The sequence below is a fragment of the Melozone crissalis genome, unplaced genomic scaffold (assembly GCF_028551555.1).
Source record: "Melozone crissalis strain CALT ecotype California unplaced genomic scaffold, PUWL_Pcris_2 ptg000016l_1, whole genome shotgun sequence".
In the NCBI taxonomy this organism is placed as follows: domain Eukaryota; kingdom Metazoa; phylum Chordata; class Aves; order Passeriformes; family Passerellidae; genus Melozone; species Melozone crissalis.
In genome coordinates, this window is record NW_026535794.1 from 10,860,223 (window position 1) to 10,882,441 (window position 22,219).

General features: G+C 40.0%; 1 protein-coding gene across 3 annotated transcripts in view; it reads right to left on the reverse strand.

Moving 5' to 3' along the window:
* Positions 1 to 22,219, reverse strand: part of DIP2C (disco interacting protein 2 homolog C) — a 310,433-nt gene that overhangs the window by 74,724 nt on the left and 213,490 nt on the right. For all 3 annotated transcript variants that reach the window (XM_054273407.1, XM_054273406.1, XM_054273408.1), the window contains 9 exons: positions 21,943 to 22,034; positions 17,439 to 17,549; positions 7,556 to 7,679; positions 6,847 to 6,956; positions 5,402 to 5,504; positions 4,958 to 5,022; positions 3,083 to 3,176; positions 2,846 to 2,965; positions 1,894 to 2,008 (listed from right to left, as the gene is read on the reverse strand). In XM_054273407.1, the coding sequence (XP_054129382.1) occupies positions 1,894 to 2,008; positions 2,846 to 2,965; positions 3,083 to 3,176; positions 4,958 to 5,022; positions 5,402 to 5,504; positions 6,847 to 6,956; positions 7,556 to 7,679; positions 17,439 to 17,549; positions 21,943 to 22,034 (934 nt within the window). The remainder of the gene's footprint in view (positions 1 to 1,893; positions 2,009 to 2,845; positions 2,966 to 3,082; positions 3,177 to 4,957; positions 5,023 to 5,401; positions 5,505 to 6,846; positions 6,957 to 7,555; positions 7,680 to 17,438; positions 17,550 to 21,942; positions 22,035 to 22,219) is intronic.

Genomic DNA, 22,219 nt, shown 5'->3' on the forward strand with positions numbered 1-22,219 from the left:
GTTCAAATAAAAGGAGATGTGTTCTGTAACACTCAGTGCAGTAAGAACTGCTCTGTAATTACACAGTCACCAACTGAAGATAAAATGCCTATTTTTTTTATTCTGAATTATCCACAATGCTATGTGCTAATAATTTTTTTTGTAAGGTCTCAATGCTACTTAATTTGGAAATGAAGTTTTAGTGCTTCAGAGAGCTACAGACACAGAGCTTATGTCTAGAAAGGGCACACCAGTCATGCCATCATGAAGTTTTCCCACTTCCTAACCTGTGATTTGAGCCAAATTTCCCAGGGTCGGCCCAGGAAATTAAAAGCCTGCTCAGTACAAGAGATGTCTGCTGCCCATTCAGTTCCTCTCTGAACTTACAGGCAAGAGTTCATTCCAAGGAAGCAAAGGCCTGCAGAGCCAATGGAATGGAAAGCCATCTAAGGGAAAGTCACTTTGTACTTCTGGTATAAAGCTGAGAGAGGCAGGTGGAGCTGAGTGAAGGGCTCTCTGAAATCCCATGGTTCACAGAAACACAACTAACCTGGGCAGAATAAGTTTCTGATGGATTGCTTTCAGATGTTCTAAACTAATAATGAGGTGGCTGAAAATCAACCACACTCTTGGCCTCGTGTCCTTCCTCCTGTAAATGTTCTGTTGGAAAGCTAATTGAAAATCTAGTTAAATTTCACTTGGATGGTGTATTTAGGAATTTGTGGCAGGAAGTATTTTACTTAATGCTATTTTAGTGCTTTACACGTTTATATTGCATGTTCTAACATGAAGCAATTATAATTGGCTGCAGAAACATGAACTTAAAAACAAAGTGCTCACTGTTCAATGTACAATTTTTGGAAAACTCTGCCAAAACAGACAATACTTACACCACTGACTCTGTGCTACAGCCCTCCTGACAGGATACTGCTGGTGGAGTAAAGTCTAATGAGAGGCTGAGGGTGCTGGGGGGCTCAGCCTGGAGGAAAGGAGGCTCAGAGGGGACCTTATCACTTCCTAAGTGACATCCTATATGTATCCTAAGTGATAAGGAAGGTTGTAGCCTGAAGGGGGACTGTAGCCAGTAGCCAGGTGGGTCTTTCTCCCAAGTAACCAGCGACAGAAAAAGAGGAAATGGCCTCAAATTGTGCCAGGGGAGGTTGAGATTGGATTTTAGGAAAAATATCTTCACCCAAAGGAAGAAGCACTGGAACAGGCTGCCCAGGGAAGGGGCTGAGACACCATCCTTGGGTCTTTAGAAGATGCGTGGAAGTGGCACTCAGGGACACAGTTCAGTGAAGGCCTTGCAGGGCTGGGGCAATGGTTGGATTCAATGATCTTAAAGGTCTTTTCCAACCTGAACAACACTGTGATTGTATATACATAACACTTAACAGTTCTAGTAGCATTTAGCAGTTTTAGTGGAATTCATCTATTTTATTTCTAGTGACAAATCCCTCAGACCCAAAGAGCATTTCCAGATGATTACTGAGAGTCTGTGAATGGTTAAAAAGTGCCTGTCAGCCAAAAGCAGCCTGCAGAAGGTCATAATTCTCTTTAAACAGAGTACTTAAGAATATGGTTTTCCTCAATGGCAATTCCACTTAATTCTCTCATTTTAATTAATTTTATGCTTACGGTGGCATTTTTACATTTTTATTTACAGAATTTCCTTTTGCATTTCAACTTATTTAATTTAAAATGAGATAAAATTACAGCAATGGGAGCCATAAAGCATTCTGAAGTTAAATCATTACTCTAAAAATTCTTCTTGTATGTCTTCCTAGGACATAAGCACATTGCAAACTATGAATATCATATAGAACTTAAATATGCAGATTCATCTTTAATTTTTTTTTCAAATTACCAGGTATACACATTCAGTGTGTCTGTTTTCACTGGTTTAACACATACCTTCGAATAGCCACAGTGAGAGCTTCTGGTGAACTAGCACAGGGACAAATGACCTCCTGCCTTAGACCTTTACTTTGGAAGACATTGAGAAATGCATCACAGGAAGAAATGGACCCTGGGGTAAAGGAAAAAAATATAATCAGAGAGAAAACTAATTTGATTTCTGAAGTGATGCTATTCAACCTGCAAATTTACTGTTTAATATATAGGCTTTTCAGGAAAAATAATTTTAAAAGGATCCTTGTCCACTGGGAAATACATCATAGCTGCTACAACTATATATATATGTATGTATAAGCAGTTGTGTATATGTGTACAGGGAATACAGACTAATTTTTAAACATGAAACCTTTACATTATGCTTACATAGAAAAGCCATTACTGCTAGATTTACAGTATCAATTTCATTGCAGTGTTCTTTTTTAGGATAAGGGAAAGTAAGGATTTAATTCATAAATTCCAAACAAATTACTACAAACAAGCAGAACACCTCTATGCTGGTATCTTAAATAATACAGAGAAACAGCTCATGCTGTTAATTGCCATGACATTATTCAGATGTGTTTCTTTAGAGTAGCTTAAGTGTTCCCCTAAAATTCTCAGTTACTTCTGCAGCTGAGAACTGTCATTCCGGGGAAATGTTCTGATCCTTTCTATACCTTAAGGTCTTCATTGCTTCAACTTTTATAGGTTCAGTCTTTATAAATGACTGTGATGTTAAACAAAACTAGATTTACTGTGACTTATATGGAATATCAAGTTTGTTTCAGGATGAGCTAAAGAAAAATATACTTTGAAAAGAATCCCAGATAGATTACTGTTTCCACAAATGTCACACTGTTTGTAGTAGACAAACTGCATAAAGAGCTAAGAGGGGTGAAGATTGAAGCTGTAAGTGCAAGAGAGAAGAACCCCCTTGCTGCTGTGTCCTGCATGGAGCAGCAGAGCTTACATGGGTTGGCTCCATCAGCCACTATCAGCATCCGCAGCGAGGACAGGTTGATGTCCCTCTGGTCCCGGTGTGCCACCAAGGCCCAGTGCATGTCTCTGGACTTCACACAGGCCACTTTTGCTGCAACAGCAATGAGGAAATTACTAACACACCATAGAAGAGCTAGGCAGCTGGGTTTTCAATTTGCACTTCTGATTTTGACTATCAAGCAAGCTTTTTTGTATTGTTGTTCCTTACCTTTGTATTGACAGACTTTTTGTATCCATGACAGAGGATTCACTTTCATTAAGGAGTATGGAATACTGATGACATGCATCATGTTCATGACACTCTGAAATCAAAAAGATAAAAGGGTTTGATACAAAAAACGTGGCAACTACTCATATTGTGTTATGGGCAGGGCCATCTATGCAAATCACTCTGTTCTGGCATTCATCTTTTCTTATCTAGCTACCAACATGAAGATAAAACCGACACCCATTTTCCAATGCTTTAATTAAGGATTAAGGATTTATACTAATCAGATTGTAACTTTTATGCAGTACTGAAAAAAAACATATTCTTTCTATTAATTCAACCTCAACTCAAAGAGGTTCACTCTAAATAGAAAAAAAATAAAAAAACATTGGGTGAAGAATGTCTACATGTTTGCTATGTAGTTAAATATTATCCCTAAGCCTGATAAACTGCCATACATATGAACACTGTACTAAAAAGGACAAAAGCAGCAAGACATCTGTCTATGGAAATCCATCTCTGGGAAGACTAAAAGCTACCAATGGTAGTGGAGCACAAATTATTTAAAAGACAGGAGACAAAGAAATTGAAATCCTAGACTAAGCAGAAATCAATTCATTTTAAAAGAAAGTTAATGAAGGAGATTTTAGTCTCTCTCCAGGTGAACTAATTCCAGTATTTTCAACAAGGTCATGAAAAGTTCCAGGAAGTTTAGAAAATGCAGCTGAGTGAAACCAATGACAAATCCACAGCTGATGTCTCAATCTGAGCCCATCAATTGCATCAGTGATTTCCCAGTGTCAAACACATATTCTGTAAATGAGCTGCTGCTTTACTTCTGTGAGCATTTAGAAATATCTCCTCAGGGCAACACGCTTCCCCTCATAGCGGCTCAGGTTAAATACAGTATTTGTTTTGGAAAACCTAAGTTTAAGAAAGGTTAAGTGTCCCAGTGGATTAGTCATCTAAACACTTGGAGAGCTGCAAAAGATAGTTATCCTTTCAGTCTGGCACAAGCATAGGTACAGGAAAACAGGCAAGTACTGAAAAAAATGAAATTCAGAACAAGATTAATGGCAAAGGAAGGCACAGGACAGCTCTATTAGACATTTGCTTTCAGCCAGCGATAAAGGTGGTTTTTAACATGAGATACTTATAGGTGTTAAGCCTAATCATTTCTGCTTCAGAAATGTTATTGCTGCACTTTGATAGTGAGAACAGAGTAACACTGCATGGTAAAAAAATATCAGATCACTGGGAATCCTGGGGACCCCCAAAATCATGGGACCCTCAAACAATGACCCTTCAAGACTTGACATCTGTTCTTAAAATGATCAGTGAATAGTAAACAATTTGTCAGTCACTGATTGCAACAGCACCTTAAGAGCAATCCTCCAAAATATGTCTCCCATGTCAATTGAGGAAGACATTCCAACATCAAGTAGAAAATTAATGCAATTTAAAGTACTGGAAATACTTAATGTTAGCAAAAACATCTTTTGGTGGGAGTTCTGACAGGGAAGCTAGTCAGGGGCAATAGAACTGTGCCACTGGATCATATCCCTACAGGGGAAAGTACTAATTTGATTTGTTTCTGCTATAAAGTTTGATCTCAAAATCACATATTGGTGAGGTAATGTGATAAGAATGGGATCACAGTACTTGACATGATAAAAATACACTGACATCTTTACCATGCTTATTACGGGTAAATGCACTAGGAGAAGATCATGAGTTTAAATTATGTTTCTTGTGCTTTCAAAGCAGAAAAAATTGTATTAGAAGAAACTGTAGGACATCCCAGTTTGTGACAGCACTAAGCATATTAGGTTAGTTTATTTTCAAATACTCAGAGAGAATAAAAAACATACTTACTGTAAGAATTCCATGCCATAAACCAACATCCTTCTTGAAATCTAGTACATTCACAATTGTTTCAGCTGTCCAACAAAAACAAAGCAGAATTTATTTTTTAGAACATGGCATTGACCCAAGGCAAACCCACTCAAAGGAAGGAAGCTTCAGTATAACATGACTGATGACCTCAAATGTCAACTTTCAAAGTAAATCTCCACTGCAGGATTTATATTGGTTAAGACATTATTTATACCTCTCCTATAGATATTTTAAACATGAACATATTTCCTGAAACAAATGAAAAAAAATCATGTTTTTAAATCTAGAAGCTTTTGGCACTGAGCTGTTTAAAACATAATATAGGAGATTGATGAAAAATAAATGACAATCCCCTCTTGATTTTAAGGATGATGTACAGTGATGATGAACACATGTTTTAAGGATGATGAGCACACTCCATACCTTCTGTGTATCCACATGCCTGGGTCAGAGCTTGGCAGTGTGTCAGCAGTGCAATCCTTGTCACAGTTACCCCAAGCACACTTCCATCTTTACATGTTTTGTACTAAAAAGAAATAAGCAAGGAAAGTCAGTGTGAAAGAATTGCCATAATTCCATTATTTAATAGCTATGTTTAAAGTGTTTCCTCTGCAGGTGAATGATGGACACATCCAATGACTCTATTTTAAGAAGGCAGCAGTACTGGGGAGTTTTGGAGGCATTTTTTTCTTTAAAAGGCAATTTTTTTTTCAGCTAGGCTTTCTCTTTTGACTGAAGATTCCCAGGTTTGGTATCTGAAATTCATGTGTTGTTTCAAAACAAGCATTATGGAAACATAACTAACAATTCTGATCATGTCAGTGACTAATAGACTGGCTAGATTTAGCAGAGAATAACCTAGTTCAGTCTGTTCAGTGTTTACATGTTAGATTTTATAGGCCAGCCACTAAACCCCAGCTTCTCCCTTCTGCATCTTATAAGGCATGTGATAAGAGCTGACTGCAGAATCCTTGCTGGGTGCTGTGATAATAATCTATAAGTATACAGCCTGAAAGACACAAGCTCTTTGATCAGGAGAATGTGACACTCATGAAAAAGCAGCAGAAAAGAGGTAGGAGGCCATTGGTGATTATTGAAATAATTTTTGTAACTTTATGTGAGTGTCTGAGAACTGTCAGGGGCAGATAATAAATTAAACATTTGTCTTTCTCCATGATGAAGATAATCAGCAAGATTGAGAGTGAAGACATCTCTGCTTCTCTAGCCCAGTGTCCTGATTGCACTAAGACAGGAAACACCTTTGGTCCATTCACTTGCACTTAGTCCCTTTGAAGAATAATTTAAATTCAATATTACCACCGCTGCATTCAAAGCATTTGAGTCTGTGCAGAAGGGAGAGAAAATGATGGGGAAAAAAAAAGGAGGAAAATGAAATTCAACAGCATTGCTAACTTTGCCTTCCCGATGCTGTTCTGTTGTTGGGAGTGTGACTCATAAAGCAGTAAGTGACAGGCAAGCATTTGAACAAGAAATTCTTTCTTTTTCAAAGAACCTGAAGATTGGGATATGAGAACTGAAGCTTCACTGTGAACTTCGTCATCTATCCATTCAAGGCTAGTGGGCAAGCCCACACTGAACAGAACCAAGATTGCTCAAGGCAAATGTAATATAACACTGCAGCAGCCACATAAAAATGTTAATGTTAGAAACACCCAGAAAACAATTTAACATTCCATTGACTTTTCTGAAATCAGTATTGGTCGAATTTATTAAAAAAACATTACTTATTAACAACCTAAAGCAGGATGTTCTTTGGTTCTGTGACTCCTGAATGAATAATGATGTTTACCTAATCCAGAGTGCCACATGTAATGATTTGAGGAGAAGATGCATCTTCATTAACTCACCTCAATGTAAGCTGTGTCATTGTTGGCATCCTTGATGTGTGGGAACCAGTCACGAGGTGGCTTGGAGAGGTGTTTGGACTCAGTGACAAACCACAGCAGCTTTGGCCAGCCTGAGGTACAAACAAAAGCCAGCTTTCATTGAGTTTCTGCTGGATAAGACAAGACAAAAGCCTTCCCTGCCAGAGTTTTATTCTTGAAAAGTTTGTGTCACCATTACCCAAACATTCCTTCCTTTGAACCTCAGTGAAGTATGGGAAAGATTTTGAAGATCTGCTTTTTTAACAGAGCTACTGAGGTGTTTTTAGCCAGTCCTTGAGGGAATGGCTGGGCAGTTCAAGCTGTTTTTGGGCCCCAGCAGTTTCATTAACACTTCCCCATCAGAAGTTACTGTCCCTACACCTCACTGAAAGAGTGAATCCTATGAACACTTCTCATCTACTACAGTCCTAAGTCTGTTGGTTGAATTTTTGTGGCCACAGGTGGTCTCGGCAGCCTGGCTGAGCCAGCAGAGGACTGGACTGGGAGCACTGGTGCTGCTCTCCATCCATGAGGCTGGCACAGCCACAGTGACACACCAGGACAGCAGTGTCCCAGCTGCTCCTGTGGCAAGGGTTTCATCACGGCCTGACCCTCACCCACAGCCACTAAACAAGAGCAGTTTGTGTAGTAAATGACCAGTGAGAGCCATGATAAACTAGAGCTAGGTTACCTTTAAACTGTGGTATCTCCCCTGTGGGGCTTTTAGGCAGTCCTTTATGGCATGCATCGCTGGTCAAGGCCACAGTAACTCCACAGCTTCCAAGCAAAAAGCCTATTTGTTGACTTCCTGCATCCTAAGAGATGACAAAATACAGAATTGATTAGAAGTGATTACAGGCTGAAAGCACTTTTGTTCTTGGGCACATTATCTTGAGAGGAAAATTATCTGGAGGTCTCTTTGCTTTAAATTGATTTCCTTTTAGGTGACTATCAAAAATCATCTGTACACTGACAAAGGAATTCCACAAGGTAGGTATCCTCTTGTCTGTAGCAGCATAAATCATAAATTTACAGTGGAAGACATCAGATGGCATCTGCTCTTGCATGTCTTCAGAAATGACAAGCGGCTGGGAGGAATGCCTGATCTGACAGAGGGTTGTTCCATCCAGAGGGATCCCTGGAGAAATTGCCAGACAGGGCCCTCAAAAAGTTCACCAAAGGCAAATCCAAAGTCCTGCACCTGTGGAGGAACAAACCCCTGTCCCAGAATGGTCTGGAGAACAGCTCTTTGTGAAGAGCCTGGGGGTCCTGGTGGGCAGCGAGCTGAGTGTGAACCAGCAGTGTGCACAGGAAGGCAAATGGCATCCTGAAGTGTGTGAGGCAGAGCACTGCCAGCAGGCTGAGGGAGGGCATCCCCCAGCACCACTGAGGCACATCTCCAGTGCTGGCACCACTTCTGGGCTTCCAGGAGGACACAGAGCTACTGGAGAGAGTCAGCAAAGGGACACTATGATAATTAAGGGACTGGAGCATCTCTCCTCTGAGGGCAGAGCGAGAGCTGGGACTGCTCAGCCTTGAGAAGAGAATGCTTAGGGAGGGATCCAGTCAATGTGTACAAAACACCTGGAGGGAGGCTGTGCAGGAGATGGAGCCAGGTTCTTTCCTTTGCCCAGAGAGAGACAGGACCAGAGACAATGGACACAAATCAAAACAGAAGAGGTTCCCTCTGACAATCAGGAAATGCCTTCTTACTGGGAGGGTGACTGGCACAAAGCACACAAAGAGGTTGTAGAGTTTCCATACTTGGAGATATCCAAAAGCTACCGTGGACATAGTCCTGGGCACCCTGTTTGAGCAGGGAAGCTGGGCTAGGTCACCTCCACACATTTCTGCCAACCTCAAATGTTCTGTGATTTTGTGACAATTCTAGAAAATAATATGGATTACAGATGCTTCCACCTGGAGAAAGCTTTCAACCATTAAGATGTTATGATGGGTGAACAGTGGTGAGGGTTTCCCTGTTTATGCTGATCTAACCTGATTTGTCAATAACCATTTCATTGAGTAGTTACAGGCACATTTCAGGAGCACCACATACAGCCAAGTGCCCATTAGAGTAAGCTCATTACATTTTACTTTCATCAAGGGGATAGAAGCAGTGAGATTAAGAAGTCATGTAATGATTTCCCAGTCTAGGCCATAGTTGTTCTTGAGGAGATGCTGTGCTTCTACAGCATTACATCTGCTTTATGTATAGCGTCTTGTCATTACTCTTTTATGAACTTTACATCTCTCCAACAGGCTCTTCAACAGAGCAAAGCCCTACATGCAAATGCACATAGAAATATTGACCCTTTCTACACAGAATTTTTCTACTGAAAACCACCTAAAGAGATTCAAAAGATCAAATTAAACTATCTTTCAAATCAACTATAAAGCACACTCAACAATGGAAACAACCAGAAATATGGAACATTAATCTTGATTTAATCTATTGATTTATTCAAAGCAAAATTGTGTGATGGAAAGAAAGCCCCAGAGCCTGACTAATTCTTAATGCAATTTTTATGTAGTCAAATAAAACCATCTAAAATGGAGAAGCAATGAGAACAAAGGAAAAGCAAAAGCTTATTTTTCCATACCACCTCAAAATATGTATATGGCAGCAATTTCAGAACTTTGATAGCTGAGCAAGCAATGTGAGACAATTAACTGATCTGTCAAAGTCTATGCTATACAACTCCTCCTATCCAGAATTACTGTACTTGCTTTTGTTTACTATAGCAGAATGTTTGTAAAACCAGGAAAAAAAATGAAAAGGCATTTTTTCAGCAAGGCTTTTTAAGCTTAAGCTTGTGTATCATCTTTGCCCAAATAAAACCAGACAATGACAGTACTCTGTGAACAGAGAATAATACTGGTGTCTCTGTGGACAACACTTTGGGGAGCGTGTTGTTGGCCTCACCAGACCTGCACCAGGGGGGCTTCCAGGACGTCATGGGCTTCATCCAGCATTAATCACTGTCCTCACTGACTCTCATGTCAGCTGCTCCACGTCCCTGTTGCCAAACCCATGGGCCAAGCACTTCGCAAGATCTAATCTTGGTTCCACATGAGGATGAGACCTGTCTCCACTCTTGGAGTCTGCCCAGAGGAAGGAAACACTGAAGGAAGCATCTTCCCTCCTGAACACTGCAGGAGGGATGGCTCTCCTGATGGCCCCTCAGAAAGAATGGCAGGAAGAGGAAGGCTGGAGTGCTCCATGAGAACACCACTCCTTGGCCAACACAGCTTCTGAGACCTGCTACTCTATCATCTATAAAGGGAGGTCATGAGTTCCTTAAAATATCAGATTCGTACTACCATTGCTCACAATTTCCCATTAAATTTAATCTAATAAATGCTAACTAATATATGTATGCATTTCTAACTACCAACTAAAAAATTTAATTTTATAAATTTTATAATTGAATACAGCAATGACATTGATCTCAATTTTAAATTACAATGTTGTTGTAATTGTATATCCTATAAAAGACTGCTACAAATTGTTTCACCACTACATCAAGAAAATGCCAATTCTCAAGCAATGAAATTCCATTTAATGCTGAACTTTGTAAACAGAAATTAACCTAACATATTCCATTAAGAAATCTAACATAAGGAAACATAAGTACAAATGTACAAATCTAACATAAGTAGAAAATGTGGATCCTCAAGCATCAGTATACCATGGCCCTGGGGGATGCATCAGCTAAGAAATCACCTGCCAAATTCTTCTCCCAGCAAAAGAACAGAATAGAAAAAATAAACTTGTATTAACAGTGTAGAGGTTTTTAGATAACACAAGAAAGAATGCCTACACTTCCCCTCGGTGCCATCTCGACTGTCTTAGAGGATGTCCACATAAATATTAACTATTCATTTGTAGCAGTTCACACACATACATAGATTTCTTAGTACAATCTATGCACATGTAACAGTTTGTAATAGCACACTGCTTTACATCAGGACAGTCCACCTCAAACAGCATTAAAATCTTCACCCTATTCTTCTCTGAACAGATATCCTTTCAACTGTAAAGAAAACACGACTAAATTATCATGTGATGTAACGCTGCCACAGGAGATGGGAAGAATTTCACCAGGCATGGGCAGTGTGTTTCACAGACTTTCAAATCCCTCACCATGCTTTGGTGGCCACAATAAATCCTGCCTTGCAACGCAAAGGCAAATCAAGATGCTGAAGCAGAGATGCTGTGAAAGACACTCTTCTCAAGGGCCACAGGAGCTCCAGCTGAGGATTTTGCAATATGAACTCAATGAACCTTTCTCCTAGGAAGAAAAGAACCTTTCTCCTAGGAAGTCTCCTACTTGGTGTCCATCAATTCCACCTTCAGTCTCAGTCTCCCACAACTCATAACTAGTTATCCTCACCTTCTGCCTGTTTCTGGTGGTTCCATCCTGACCCAGTATCTAAAACTACTGCAGAGAACAGAGACGTGAAGAAGGGGCTGACATCCCTTGCCCCATATAGGTTCTTCTGTGAAAACTGGTCCCCCACAGAAGAACTTATTTCTAACTACTCAAGTGGTGTTGGGATACTGGACTGACAGCCAGGAGGTGGAAGATCTGAAACCTTTTTACATCCCATAGACACAGCACAATGTTCCTCACACACTCAACCATGTCAACACAAGTCTTTGCTGCTCCTCATACCTCAGCAGGACAGGCCCAGAACAGGGAGGACCTTGGGCAAAACTTGTGTTTGAAAAATGAAGTTGGAGTTAAAAGTGCAATCCTTTCATGGAGGCTGTCAAAGCTTACATGTGGGCCACAAAAATGGCTACTGACTTTAAGGGCAATGATTATTACAGATTTGACAAACTATTGGTCTGCCTTTTGGGCAACATGAAATGAATGATTGCAATGGTGAAAATTACTTTGTAAGTCACAAAGAGACACAACCAAATAATATTCTGCCAAAACCCCCAAATCCTCTTACCCTCTAAGTAAAATCAATTTCCTACCTGTGAAGCGAATAGATTTTCAGGACACACTGGTTTGCTACAAGTGTTACTTGCTATTTTGGTTATCTGCTACTTGGCAACCCCCCACGTGCCATAAACACAGAATGTTGGGGTAAGAGAAACCTCAGGGAGCTGGTGGAGACCAGCTGAAACAACTGAGTGCAGTCCCAACTGCAGACAGGGAGAGACTTGCCAGAGATGCTCATTGTCAAACCCTCCACAATTCACAGTCTGAAGTATCACGTAATGCAGGTGGAAGGCAAAACACAGAGCTGAGGTATTGTGGCATGAAGTTTGAGACCAATTGCTGACTTTGGAACTGTCACTTTACATTTCTTGAAGGCACAGCACTTGCTGGGGTAAGAAAAATAAGGTGTGCATAGCTTTAGACTATGTCTGCACACACCTAGAGAGATCAATCTTTCAGATGAAGCAACCCAGAAATCCTCTCTGCTGTAGGCAGCTATTCAAAGTCCTCTAAAGACTTTTATTAAAGGTTCCCTTAAAGGTTTTCACCAGTACTTGGAGGCAAACTGTCTTCTTCCTGCTGCAGAGTGATAATTCATTGTCAGGATAAAAAAAAATCCCACGTGTGGTTGCATTTCAGCATGCTGTTAATGTCATTTCTCTAATGCTTTGTGAGAGTATCTGTGAGAAGGAAAACAGTTATGATCCTGTCTCCGTGAGTGAGAGTGCATGTCCTTATCTAATAAGGAAGGAAGAGACAGTCTCTGCAAAGGTTGGCCTGATAAAGGTTACTTCTGTTCACTTGCAAATCCCAGACCGCTTTCAAAATGAGAATTATGTGGCGGAGCATCACAGACTGAACTAATCTTGTTTTCTGTTACAATGCTTATTTGAGTTCCAGTGCCCTTACCCTAACAAAAATTTGCTGGTAAAGAACAAACAAGGCAATGATCAGATGTAAAGGCCAAACATCACCAGTTCTGAGCCAAAAAAGGCATCAAGGAAACCTTCTTTTTTTAAAAAAACACGAAGACCTTGATAAAAATGAAACACGCGATCTTCATACCCAGCTTTAAATTGAAGAAATTAACTGTCTCCTCAGACAACAGCTTTGATATCTGCCTGCAATTTGCATGTGAAATCTGCAACTGTGAGCATCTTAACATCCAAAAATCTTAATAAAAGCAAGACAATGGTTATTTTTGGCAATGGACACTGCATGAAATACGATATTCTCTCCAGGAAATTACCATTTCCTAAACTTGAAAATATAACAAGGAAACACAGACTTCAAAGGATCTAAGATTCACTGTGGCCAACTCAGCAAGGACTTCCTGGTGCTCCACTGCTGAAGGGTATGAAGAGGGATGGACAGGCCCAGCACTTTGCACAGAGGGCTCAGGAATTTACATTCTTTGGGGGGACTGGAAGTCTATACCACTGAAAGGAATATATGAAACATTTTGTACATATTTTAAATGCAGGGGAGAAAGAGATGCTTTGTCAAAAGCTGTTCAAAAGCATGGAGAGTTCCAGTATGTCTGGCACACTACAGTCCTACAATGAGTAAAGCTTAGAGAAAGAAAAGCTCATTTTATCTCAAGCCCTGAAACACTAGGAAAGATGTCGAGGTGTATTTCCTTCGGACTAGAATTCTTTCAAAGAAAGATATGACTGGGACAATTTCACTGTCTTGGAGGAGATATACCTCCCTGGCTACTGTTAAAGCTTTCACAACTTTTCAGGATTTAATAAAAAGACCTCCTCAAAACTAGTATTTACTCTGTATGAAGCATCCTTTAAAAAAACCTCAAGTGTCCTGGAGTGGGTCTCTCCAAATTTCCTATGACAATACACAATTCTTCCAATCACATTGTGACAGCCAGCATCTGGAAAAATACAGAAATGCCTGCTGGAAGCACACACAGCATTAAATCTAATGGGCTAGAAAATAGCATTTTGAGTGAGAAATTAATTTTTACATGCTTTCATGTCACACATACCCTGCTACAAATTCTGCCTATGATAAGGAGGCCATGAAGATCTGTGAGGGATAGATTTCTTCCTATGTTCACAGCATGTGACTGAGCATAACTGTGAATGTGCTTGGAGGACAAAAATGTTATTTTTAGATTAAAACTGATTAGCTCCCCTGACTGTATCAGAGTAGAATAATAATATTTTTCACGGCGTCGATCAAATGGAAAAAAACATTGACCTAAAAAATATAAAGAAAAAGAAATAAAAACCTTATTTTAAAATCTTTTCATGAGGGACATAGTAAATCACTGTTTGAAGTAGAACTTAACATGTTGAAACTCCCATCTCATCTACTTTGACAGTACATTCTATGACATAGTTTGCAACTCACAAGATTAACGTAAGTGGCAGTTCTGAAGGAAGAGATGCTCTATAGGACACATTGTTTGCTAATGTTAGGGAAAGATAAACAAATTTTGAGAGAGGGACACCATTCTGAGAGAACAAAACCTATAAATGAAGGGATGAGGATTAGCTCTAACAATTTTGGGAAGTGTTAATGATAAAGGCAATGGTACTAAATTCAGGGAAAGGAGGAGAAATAAAAATTCTGCTTGTTCTATGTTACAACGACTGCAGAACCCCTGGCTGCTGCTTTTCGAATGAAGAGTTGGTTTGGGATTTTGGTTCTTAATTTCAGATCAGATGTCCCAAATCTAAAGACCAAAACCATGCTGCAGGAATTCCAATTTTTCCTTGCCAAACACTAGGAAGCTTTCTGGGAATAAAACTGGAAAATGCTGCATGGCTGCTGGATGTTCATACAATCCATCCCACATGCCAGGTCACACATCCCCTGAAGTCTTGGGAGTACTCCAGGTACTCTGTCAACTTAATGGTGGGATGCAGAAGGAAGGAGCAAGGCAAGATGGACCTTCACCTAACAGTGAATTGGGGAAAAAATCTCATCAAAATCTTAAAAAAATAACAGTTATACTAAAAACAAAAAAGAGAACACACACAACATCTATATGCTGGTAAAGCAAAAGCTGCTACTTCCATGTGGGTACAGATGTCTGCAGAGCAATCTGTAGGGCAAAAGTCTACCTGGCTGCAAAAATTACTGCTCAGATTTAAATTTCCAGGGACAAAGTTCTGCACAGAGCTGTGAAACACTCTTCTTTATGAAAATGTAGAGCAGTATTAAAACTGCTAGTACAAACTTTAAATATTAAAAATGGCTGCTAATATAACTACTTGAAATAGCTCATCTTGTATCAGCTTATTATTCTGTAAGCCTATAGTATAATATAAAATTTAATTGCTGGTCTATTTGCTAGTTCACTTCTCTGTCCTCCAGAAAGCAACCCAAAATACGTCCACTGCCAGAATGTACTGAAGCATGCAGAGCAGAGAACAAATAATGGGAAAGCAGAAAATAACAGCCTAGGCCATTGTGTGATGACAGGAATGACATCTTCCCACGGATGCCAGGAGCAATCCACTGCCATTTGACCAGGCAGAGGTATTCCTTCTGGGACTACTCAGAACACGATTTTCATCTCATTGTTTCCACTCCAGTTGCCTTTCCATATAAACAAATGCAAAGATATTTGAAATAGTATATGCTGTGAGATTGCATAGCTTTATTTATAGAGTATGGATCATGTTGCTTTTTTAACTGACATCTCTGTTATTGTGTTATTAATTTGATATTTAAACACTGTGGCAAAAGATAAACAGTCTGAGTCTGTAGATATTCCTTTATATAAATACATATATACACACATGTGTAAGTGTATATTTATATACCCATATATAGATACATACTTTAAAAAAAAAACACCCAAGAGGTGCAGCCAAATTAGGGTAAGTTATTCATTTGACACAGAGTATTTACTTGGACAGCTGGATTTTATAGTTTACTGCATGGATGTGGTATCAGATGTTCCAAAATAAATCAAATTTACACCTATCTATGTGCTTTAAAATGTCATTAGACCTCAGAGAATAGTAACAGAGAAAGACAGAGAAAGACATATTAGATTTTTTTAACCCTCAAAACCATGTTGCTTCTTTATTTTTTTCATGGAATGAAAGCAGATTTACCCATTTGAGCACTCCATAAGATCTTAAAATGTACATATTCTGCTGGCCTTATTTTGTTGATGCATATAAAATCTCTGGTTTTTATCAAAATAATGCACCATGTTATGCAACTGCCTCAGACTAAATGTACTGCCCTGAACAATGAGAGCCCAATGCAAACATTTCCACTAAAATTACCATCCTCATTCTACAGCCATGTCCACCTCTCAATGTTCCCAAATGCATCATTTTACAAATGAAACAGCATAACCCTCCTCCCCAAAGCAGCCATGCTGGCTGAGGTCCCATCCATTCCCCCTGCATGGCCTTTCCAGCTCTCCTGCCTCCTTCCTCCAGTCTCAGACAGTTTAAGCTGGGGCACATCCTGTCTCCTCTTTCCCTTGGTCCTTCCTTCTGTCCATGAAACAAAGATTTGAGCTTCTGCTCCAGAGTACCCTAACACTGGAATATTTCAAAGAAAAGCCCTTGAAAATGGAAATATTGAAAATGTGACCAATGAAGCACATTTGCTCAGGCCTTTGCTTGGCACCTCATGGCTTCAGTCAACATTTCCCAAAACAATTCACTTTAAAAAGAAAACTTGTAAAGATTAGAGAACAAGTGTGAACTTGTTCTCTTTGTGTGAACAAGTCCAGACCAAGTAATTAAAGTAATGCATTATTAGTGCTAGCTAATAAAAGAGTGATTATACAAGGGATATGTGGGAACTGCCAGACATGGCAAATTAAGGGGATATGACCAAAAACAACCCTTGTAATTAATAAATACATTATGCTGTTCTTACAGCCTTCAAGGCACACATCCTCAGATTCTGCAGAACCTATCTAAGTGACCCAGCTGTGGTTCACCTCCACTCCTCACTGCCCCTAGACTCTCCTTCCAGCTGGAACTGGTCTAGCTGTCTCCTAAGACTCCTCTGGGATATGTGGTTGTACCTTTGAACCAGCACTGGATGTGAAATGCCTTTGATTAGCAGTGGTCAGTTTTCTCTATGAATGTTCTGTGGCAAGAAGTCCTGAGCTGAATTTGTTCAAGTGCCACCCTTGGCTGAGGTGACCATGGTGACAGAAGCTTTGGGACACACATGCACACAGACACAGGAGAAGGCACTTCCAGAACAGCTTTGTAGTAGCACACACAGCACCAGAGGCATTATAACAGAGCTCGGGTTGCAGGGACAGGTGGAAAATCAGCAGTTGTTGCCAATGATTCTTTGTCAGTGGCCAACACCAGAAGGCTTTAAAAGGCAAGAAAGGTAATCCATCTATGACTGGCAAAGCTGTTCTCTTGAAAATTTTTCCTCTCATTTTCCATGCAGAGCTGCATTTGCTGAAACTGCAAGCACATCTTGAGATTTTCTATCACAAACCAGAAGGAACTATATATAATTCACCACACAGCACTATCTTGGTATCCTCAGATTCAGAGTGAGCTAACCACAAAAATGTACTCAAAAGCTATGTTCAGTTGTGATTTATTCTGATGTAAGTGCTAAAATGGAGTAAAGAGAAGAAAGTGAGTTGCCCACCTTTCTTGTAAGTGGCACTTCAATAGGGACGGGGACAACTTCTGCAAGCAGGCAGCCATAAAATGCCACCATGAAAGCAGCAGGATCATTGTTAGGAAACACCAGGGTTACCTGAAAGAGAGAAATTTACATTAAAAATGTTTTATCCTAGGTGTCAGATCATGGTAATTGGAGCTTCCATGCTTCCTTTTGGATGCAGACGATACTGGAACACTTCTAAGACAGCCACTGAAATGCCTAATAACAGATGAATGAGGAATCAGAAGGAATTTATTCTGATAAATATTCTTTTCATTACTATTTTCACTTAGGATGTAGTTAAATACTTCCATGCTGCATTGTTTCCTACATTGACAACACCTTTCATCTGGTTCTGAATTAACTGATTGCTTTACCAGTGTTAAATAACCTAAGTAAATGGAATTAGGATTTCAGATTCTAATGTAATAATTTGCTTGAAGTTACTGAAACTGAAGTGTACATGAGACCAAATCAAATTATCCAGACTTAGGATGTCACTATGCCAATCATTAACACACTGTTTTGTTTCACTACACTTTGCCTCATACAACAGTTTTGTTCCAGGACTGTCCTGCTGTCCCAGTGTGAAGTTTCTGCGTGCTGTGTACACACAAAAACTGGTACCTAGAAGCAAACATCACATCCAGAGCTGCCCATATCACATTCCAACCTAGGTGTGGATTTGTTGAACTTAACAGCTTCAGGGCTAGGGCTGGGGAATTGTTTAGATAAAAGAATGCCAAAACCAATCACAGATCACCAGAATGCTCAGTGGGTCTGAGCTGTGCAGCTTAACCCTGCAGGCCCTGCCTGAGACAGGACAAGGCCTGAGATCCTGCACAGGCAAAGGGAAAGGAGAAAGGAGGGGTCACAGCCTTGCTGAGGATCCAGCCACTTCAGAGAGGATCCAGCCACTTCAGAGAGCCCACGGCTCTCCTGGCAAGGGCAGGAACAGGACTGCTCTCACTGGGGTATGGCCTTAGTGGCTGGATCCTCTCTGTGGTTTTACTTCATTTCAGTCAGATGGGCATTCCCAGCTCACTCCTAAACAGCTGTAACACAGCTGGTAACTCCTGCACACTCCACTGCAGTGGCATGCAAAGGCATGGCAAATTACTCCAAACCTCTTTCCTCTGGGCTCACACATAGCACAGGGGTGTATTATCACAGAACCTTGCCATTTGCTGAAACTACTTAGCAGCTCTTGACTTTTGACTGCTTCAACATCTGTGGAAACCCAGGGCACTGGGAATATTCTCTGTCTGCTCTGGAGTGCCCTGACCCCCAGGGCAGCACTGACTTTGACCCTCATTCATGGAGAAAGTTTCCTAAACTTCAAGATAAATTAGAATCCACAAAAGTGTGAAATAGATTATACAGAGTAGTGTAGGTGTATCACTTGGTGAGAAATTTAGGTTTTGGGATTTTTAGTATGTTGTGGATGGAAGCAAGATGGAGGGCACAGGGTGCTGTCCTGGGTTTTTTCTTCATGCTTCTTCTTCCTTCTTCTTCTTGCGTTTGGGTGGCGTTTTGTAATTGGGCAGAAAAATCCACATTGTGGGCTTTGTGGGATCAGTTATTGGGTTAAAAGGGAAAATAATCTAGGTGTCACTTCTTAATTGGATAGTTTAGTCTTAAAAGACCTCGTAAGAAGAGATTGTTGGCCATTTTGTGCCTTCTAATGAAAAGCTGTCGAACTTATGGTTGTGAGACTGTTTTACTGATAAGAAATAATAAACACCTGAGTCCAAACATGAACTACTGTCTCAAGTGCCTTCAATCCAGACACAGAGAGACTGACAACTGGTACTGCCAAACATCCACTGGAGTTTCCTTGAAGTAAAATCATGACGTTTCCACGTATGCTCCAAGCTTCAGTTACTGGAGACTGTAAGTGTTCCCAGAATTTTCACAAGGCTTCAAAAGTAGACATCTTCCATACATCAACTTGATTTCTTCAAACTAGAAGAAATCTAACCAGCCTTGTCCAAGTGGGACAAAAATATCTCTGGTTTTAGGATGAAGACTTTAACCTCATAATTCTCCATTGCTACTTTATCTGGATACTTGCACATTAAACAATCCAAATGCTGGAGATGGCTCTGCAGAGCTTACTATATGCAAATGGAAATACAGGGATTTTGCCAGGTGCATGGGGGGGGGGGGGGTGGGGTGGTAGAGATTGCTGAGCCCAGCAAACATCTGAAAGATCCCAAAATATACTTTGAGGGTTCTTAGGTTTTGCATTGGTCTTTGCTTACATAAAGGCAGTGAAGTTTTGGCTGGGAATCTTTGAAAAGGAGCTGACAGAGGTGAAAAAAATCTCACTGAAGTCCAGTGGGAATGAGGCATTAACTTCCTCTCCAAAAAACATTAATCACTAACAGACTTGTACCAAATAAATAAATAATGTGTGTAAAAGCAAAAAGGGCTGAAGGAACAAAATCATACAGTGTATATTAGCAGATGAGAATCTGGTTAGCTAGTAGATATTTCAGAGAGCAAGATTAATTTCCAGGCAGCTGTCTGGGGTGATGCAAGGTTAAATTTCTGAAGTTACTATAGAAGGCAAATGCACTTTGCCACGTATAATACCAGAAACAAGGAAGGAGATGCAGGCACGTTCGTTTACTTCTTGGCTCAGACAAAGAACCTAAAAGGTGAGGTAATGGTAGTCATGAAAAACAGATTGCATTGACAGAAGTTGTTTTTAAAGAGAAAATATAAACTATTTTATACATATCAAAATAAGGAAACAAATACATTCTCATTTGGAAATGACCAGAAATATGTGCCTGTATTTCATTTAGTATTTAAAACTGCCTTTAAGTGTTGTCACACAACACACATTACATAGAATAAAGTCATCTTCAAAGAGGTCAGAAAGCTTTCTTGTTATTACAACAGGGGTGTAAGAGCCAGAATCACAGCCTAGAGCACCAGAAGTGCTGTAACACCTCATCTTCAATGTGAAGTTGCCTCAAATGATCACGTTCCTGTTACACAGGGATGCCAGGCAAGAGGTTTTTACAACACAAAGCATATGCTTTCAGCACTCAGCTACAAACATTTGTTTCACTCTAATCTAGGCTGACTTATTTTAGATGAGCTGCAATTTGTTCCTTACATGTCCTGTGCTAGCTAAACTTCCAGTTTTCAGCCTGAACTATCCACAAATCCTTTCTTAACGTTAGGAGATGCCAGTGACTGCGGCAGAAAATGACTATGAAGATGGGCAGGCAGCACACAGTAAATAAGGAGAGATGCACATTGCCTGTGGGTGAACTTTATCCTTTTGGAGATTTCTGGGTGGACTGTTTTGATGTGTACACTTGAATAACTTGCTGCTTCTGCTGTTGCTTAGAGACACACTTGTAAGTAAAAGAGAGTCTTCAGATCCTAGTCCTGGCTGAATGCCATTGTAGGAAGCAATTTAGATTAAGGATCTAGAGATTCTTCAGTTAATTTCTTTATGATTTATTTCAAAAAGAAACACAGGAAGGACTTCACTTTTGGGTTTTTTTTCTTCTTTTTTTCCTTCTGGGAAGCATTAATGCATGCTTTCATTTTTGAAGCCCTAAGACATGTGTAATGCAAGCAGACATGTTTCTCACATGTGGCACAAGAGGATCAAGTGAAGCAACAGTTTGAGAATTGCTATCAGACACTGCAGGGGGAAACTTAATCCCACACTCACAACTCTAAGCACTAGGGCAGGACTAAAATTTGCATTTCTGACAAATTTGTTCTGGAATATCCATTCCATGGCTTGGATCCAAACTGGAACGGGACCTGTGGAATTTTCTATGCGCACTCTGGCAGACAAAATGAGCAGCAGGCTAAGCCAGCCTCGGCAGTCAAAGGGGTAGGGTTGTAAGTACATTGTTAGCAAAACCAAAGGATGTTCTGGTCTTCATTTAACATCTTTAAGTGCTACCTCTGCAACTCTTGCTCTCTTTATCCATCTACTTAGATTCAGCCTCTAGCAGTAGCTGCATCAGAGTCAGAACAGGAATGGAAATATTCTCTCTGTTACCAGTCAGTGTCACTTATTTATTCAACTGGCTGCCAAAATGTGCTGACTTTGCTTGTCTTTGTCCTCCATAACGCTTCTCTTGTTTTTACCAACTCAACAACTACAAAGTCATTAGTAAGTCAGTTTTTTTCCACATGACACCTCCAGGCTCTATAAGCAAGCTTTTGCAAAACAGACTGTTGTTCAATGTCCAAAAATCACTTTCCATGGGAATGTTTATGTTGTTATGTTGCCACAACTTGAAGTTCGGGGGTACCAGCTCAGGTTACTTAACATGCAGTTCAAAACATCTGGATGATCAGTCTTAGGGAGGAAAGAGCAGATTTCACCCTGTCCCACATCCCATTATTTCACTTCACTAATTTCCTCTGAGCACCCCAAATATCTCATTCTCTCTTTGTCAATATTTGCATTTGAACTATTACAAATAATCATTGAGATACTCACCCTGTCTCCAGGTCGTACCATTGGTTCTTGTTTTGTGCCTAATTTATGTAGTATATTGTAAGCAACCTTCATACTTCTGGTCCAAAGTTTGCCTAGCAACACAAAATTTTCAAAATTAATATATGTTTTATGTTTTAAGGTTATTAATGAGAAAGAATACCTGAGATTCTTATGTTTTAAGGTTATTAATGAGAAAGAATACCTGAGAAGTCAAAACCACACAGTAGGAACATTTATATTAGTTTTCCAACTAAATATGACACCACTACTGGGACTA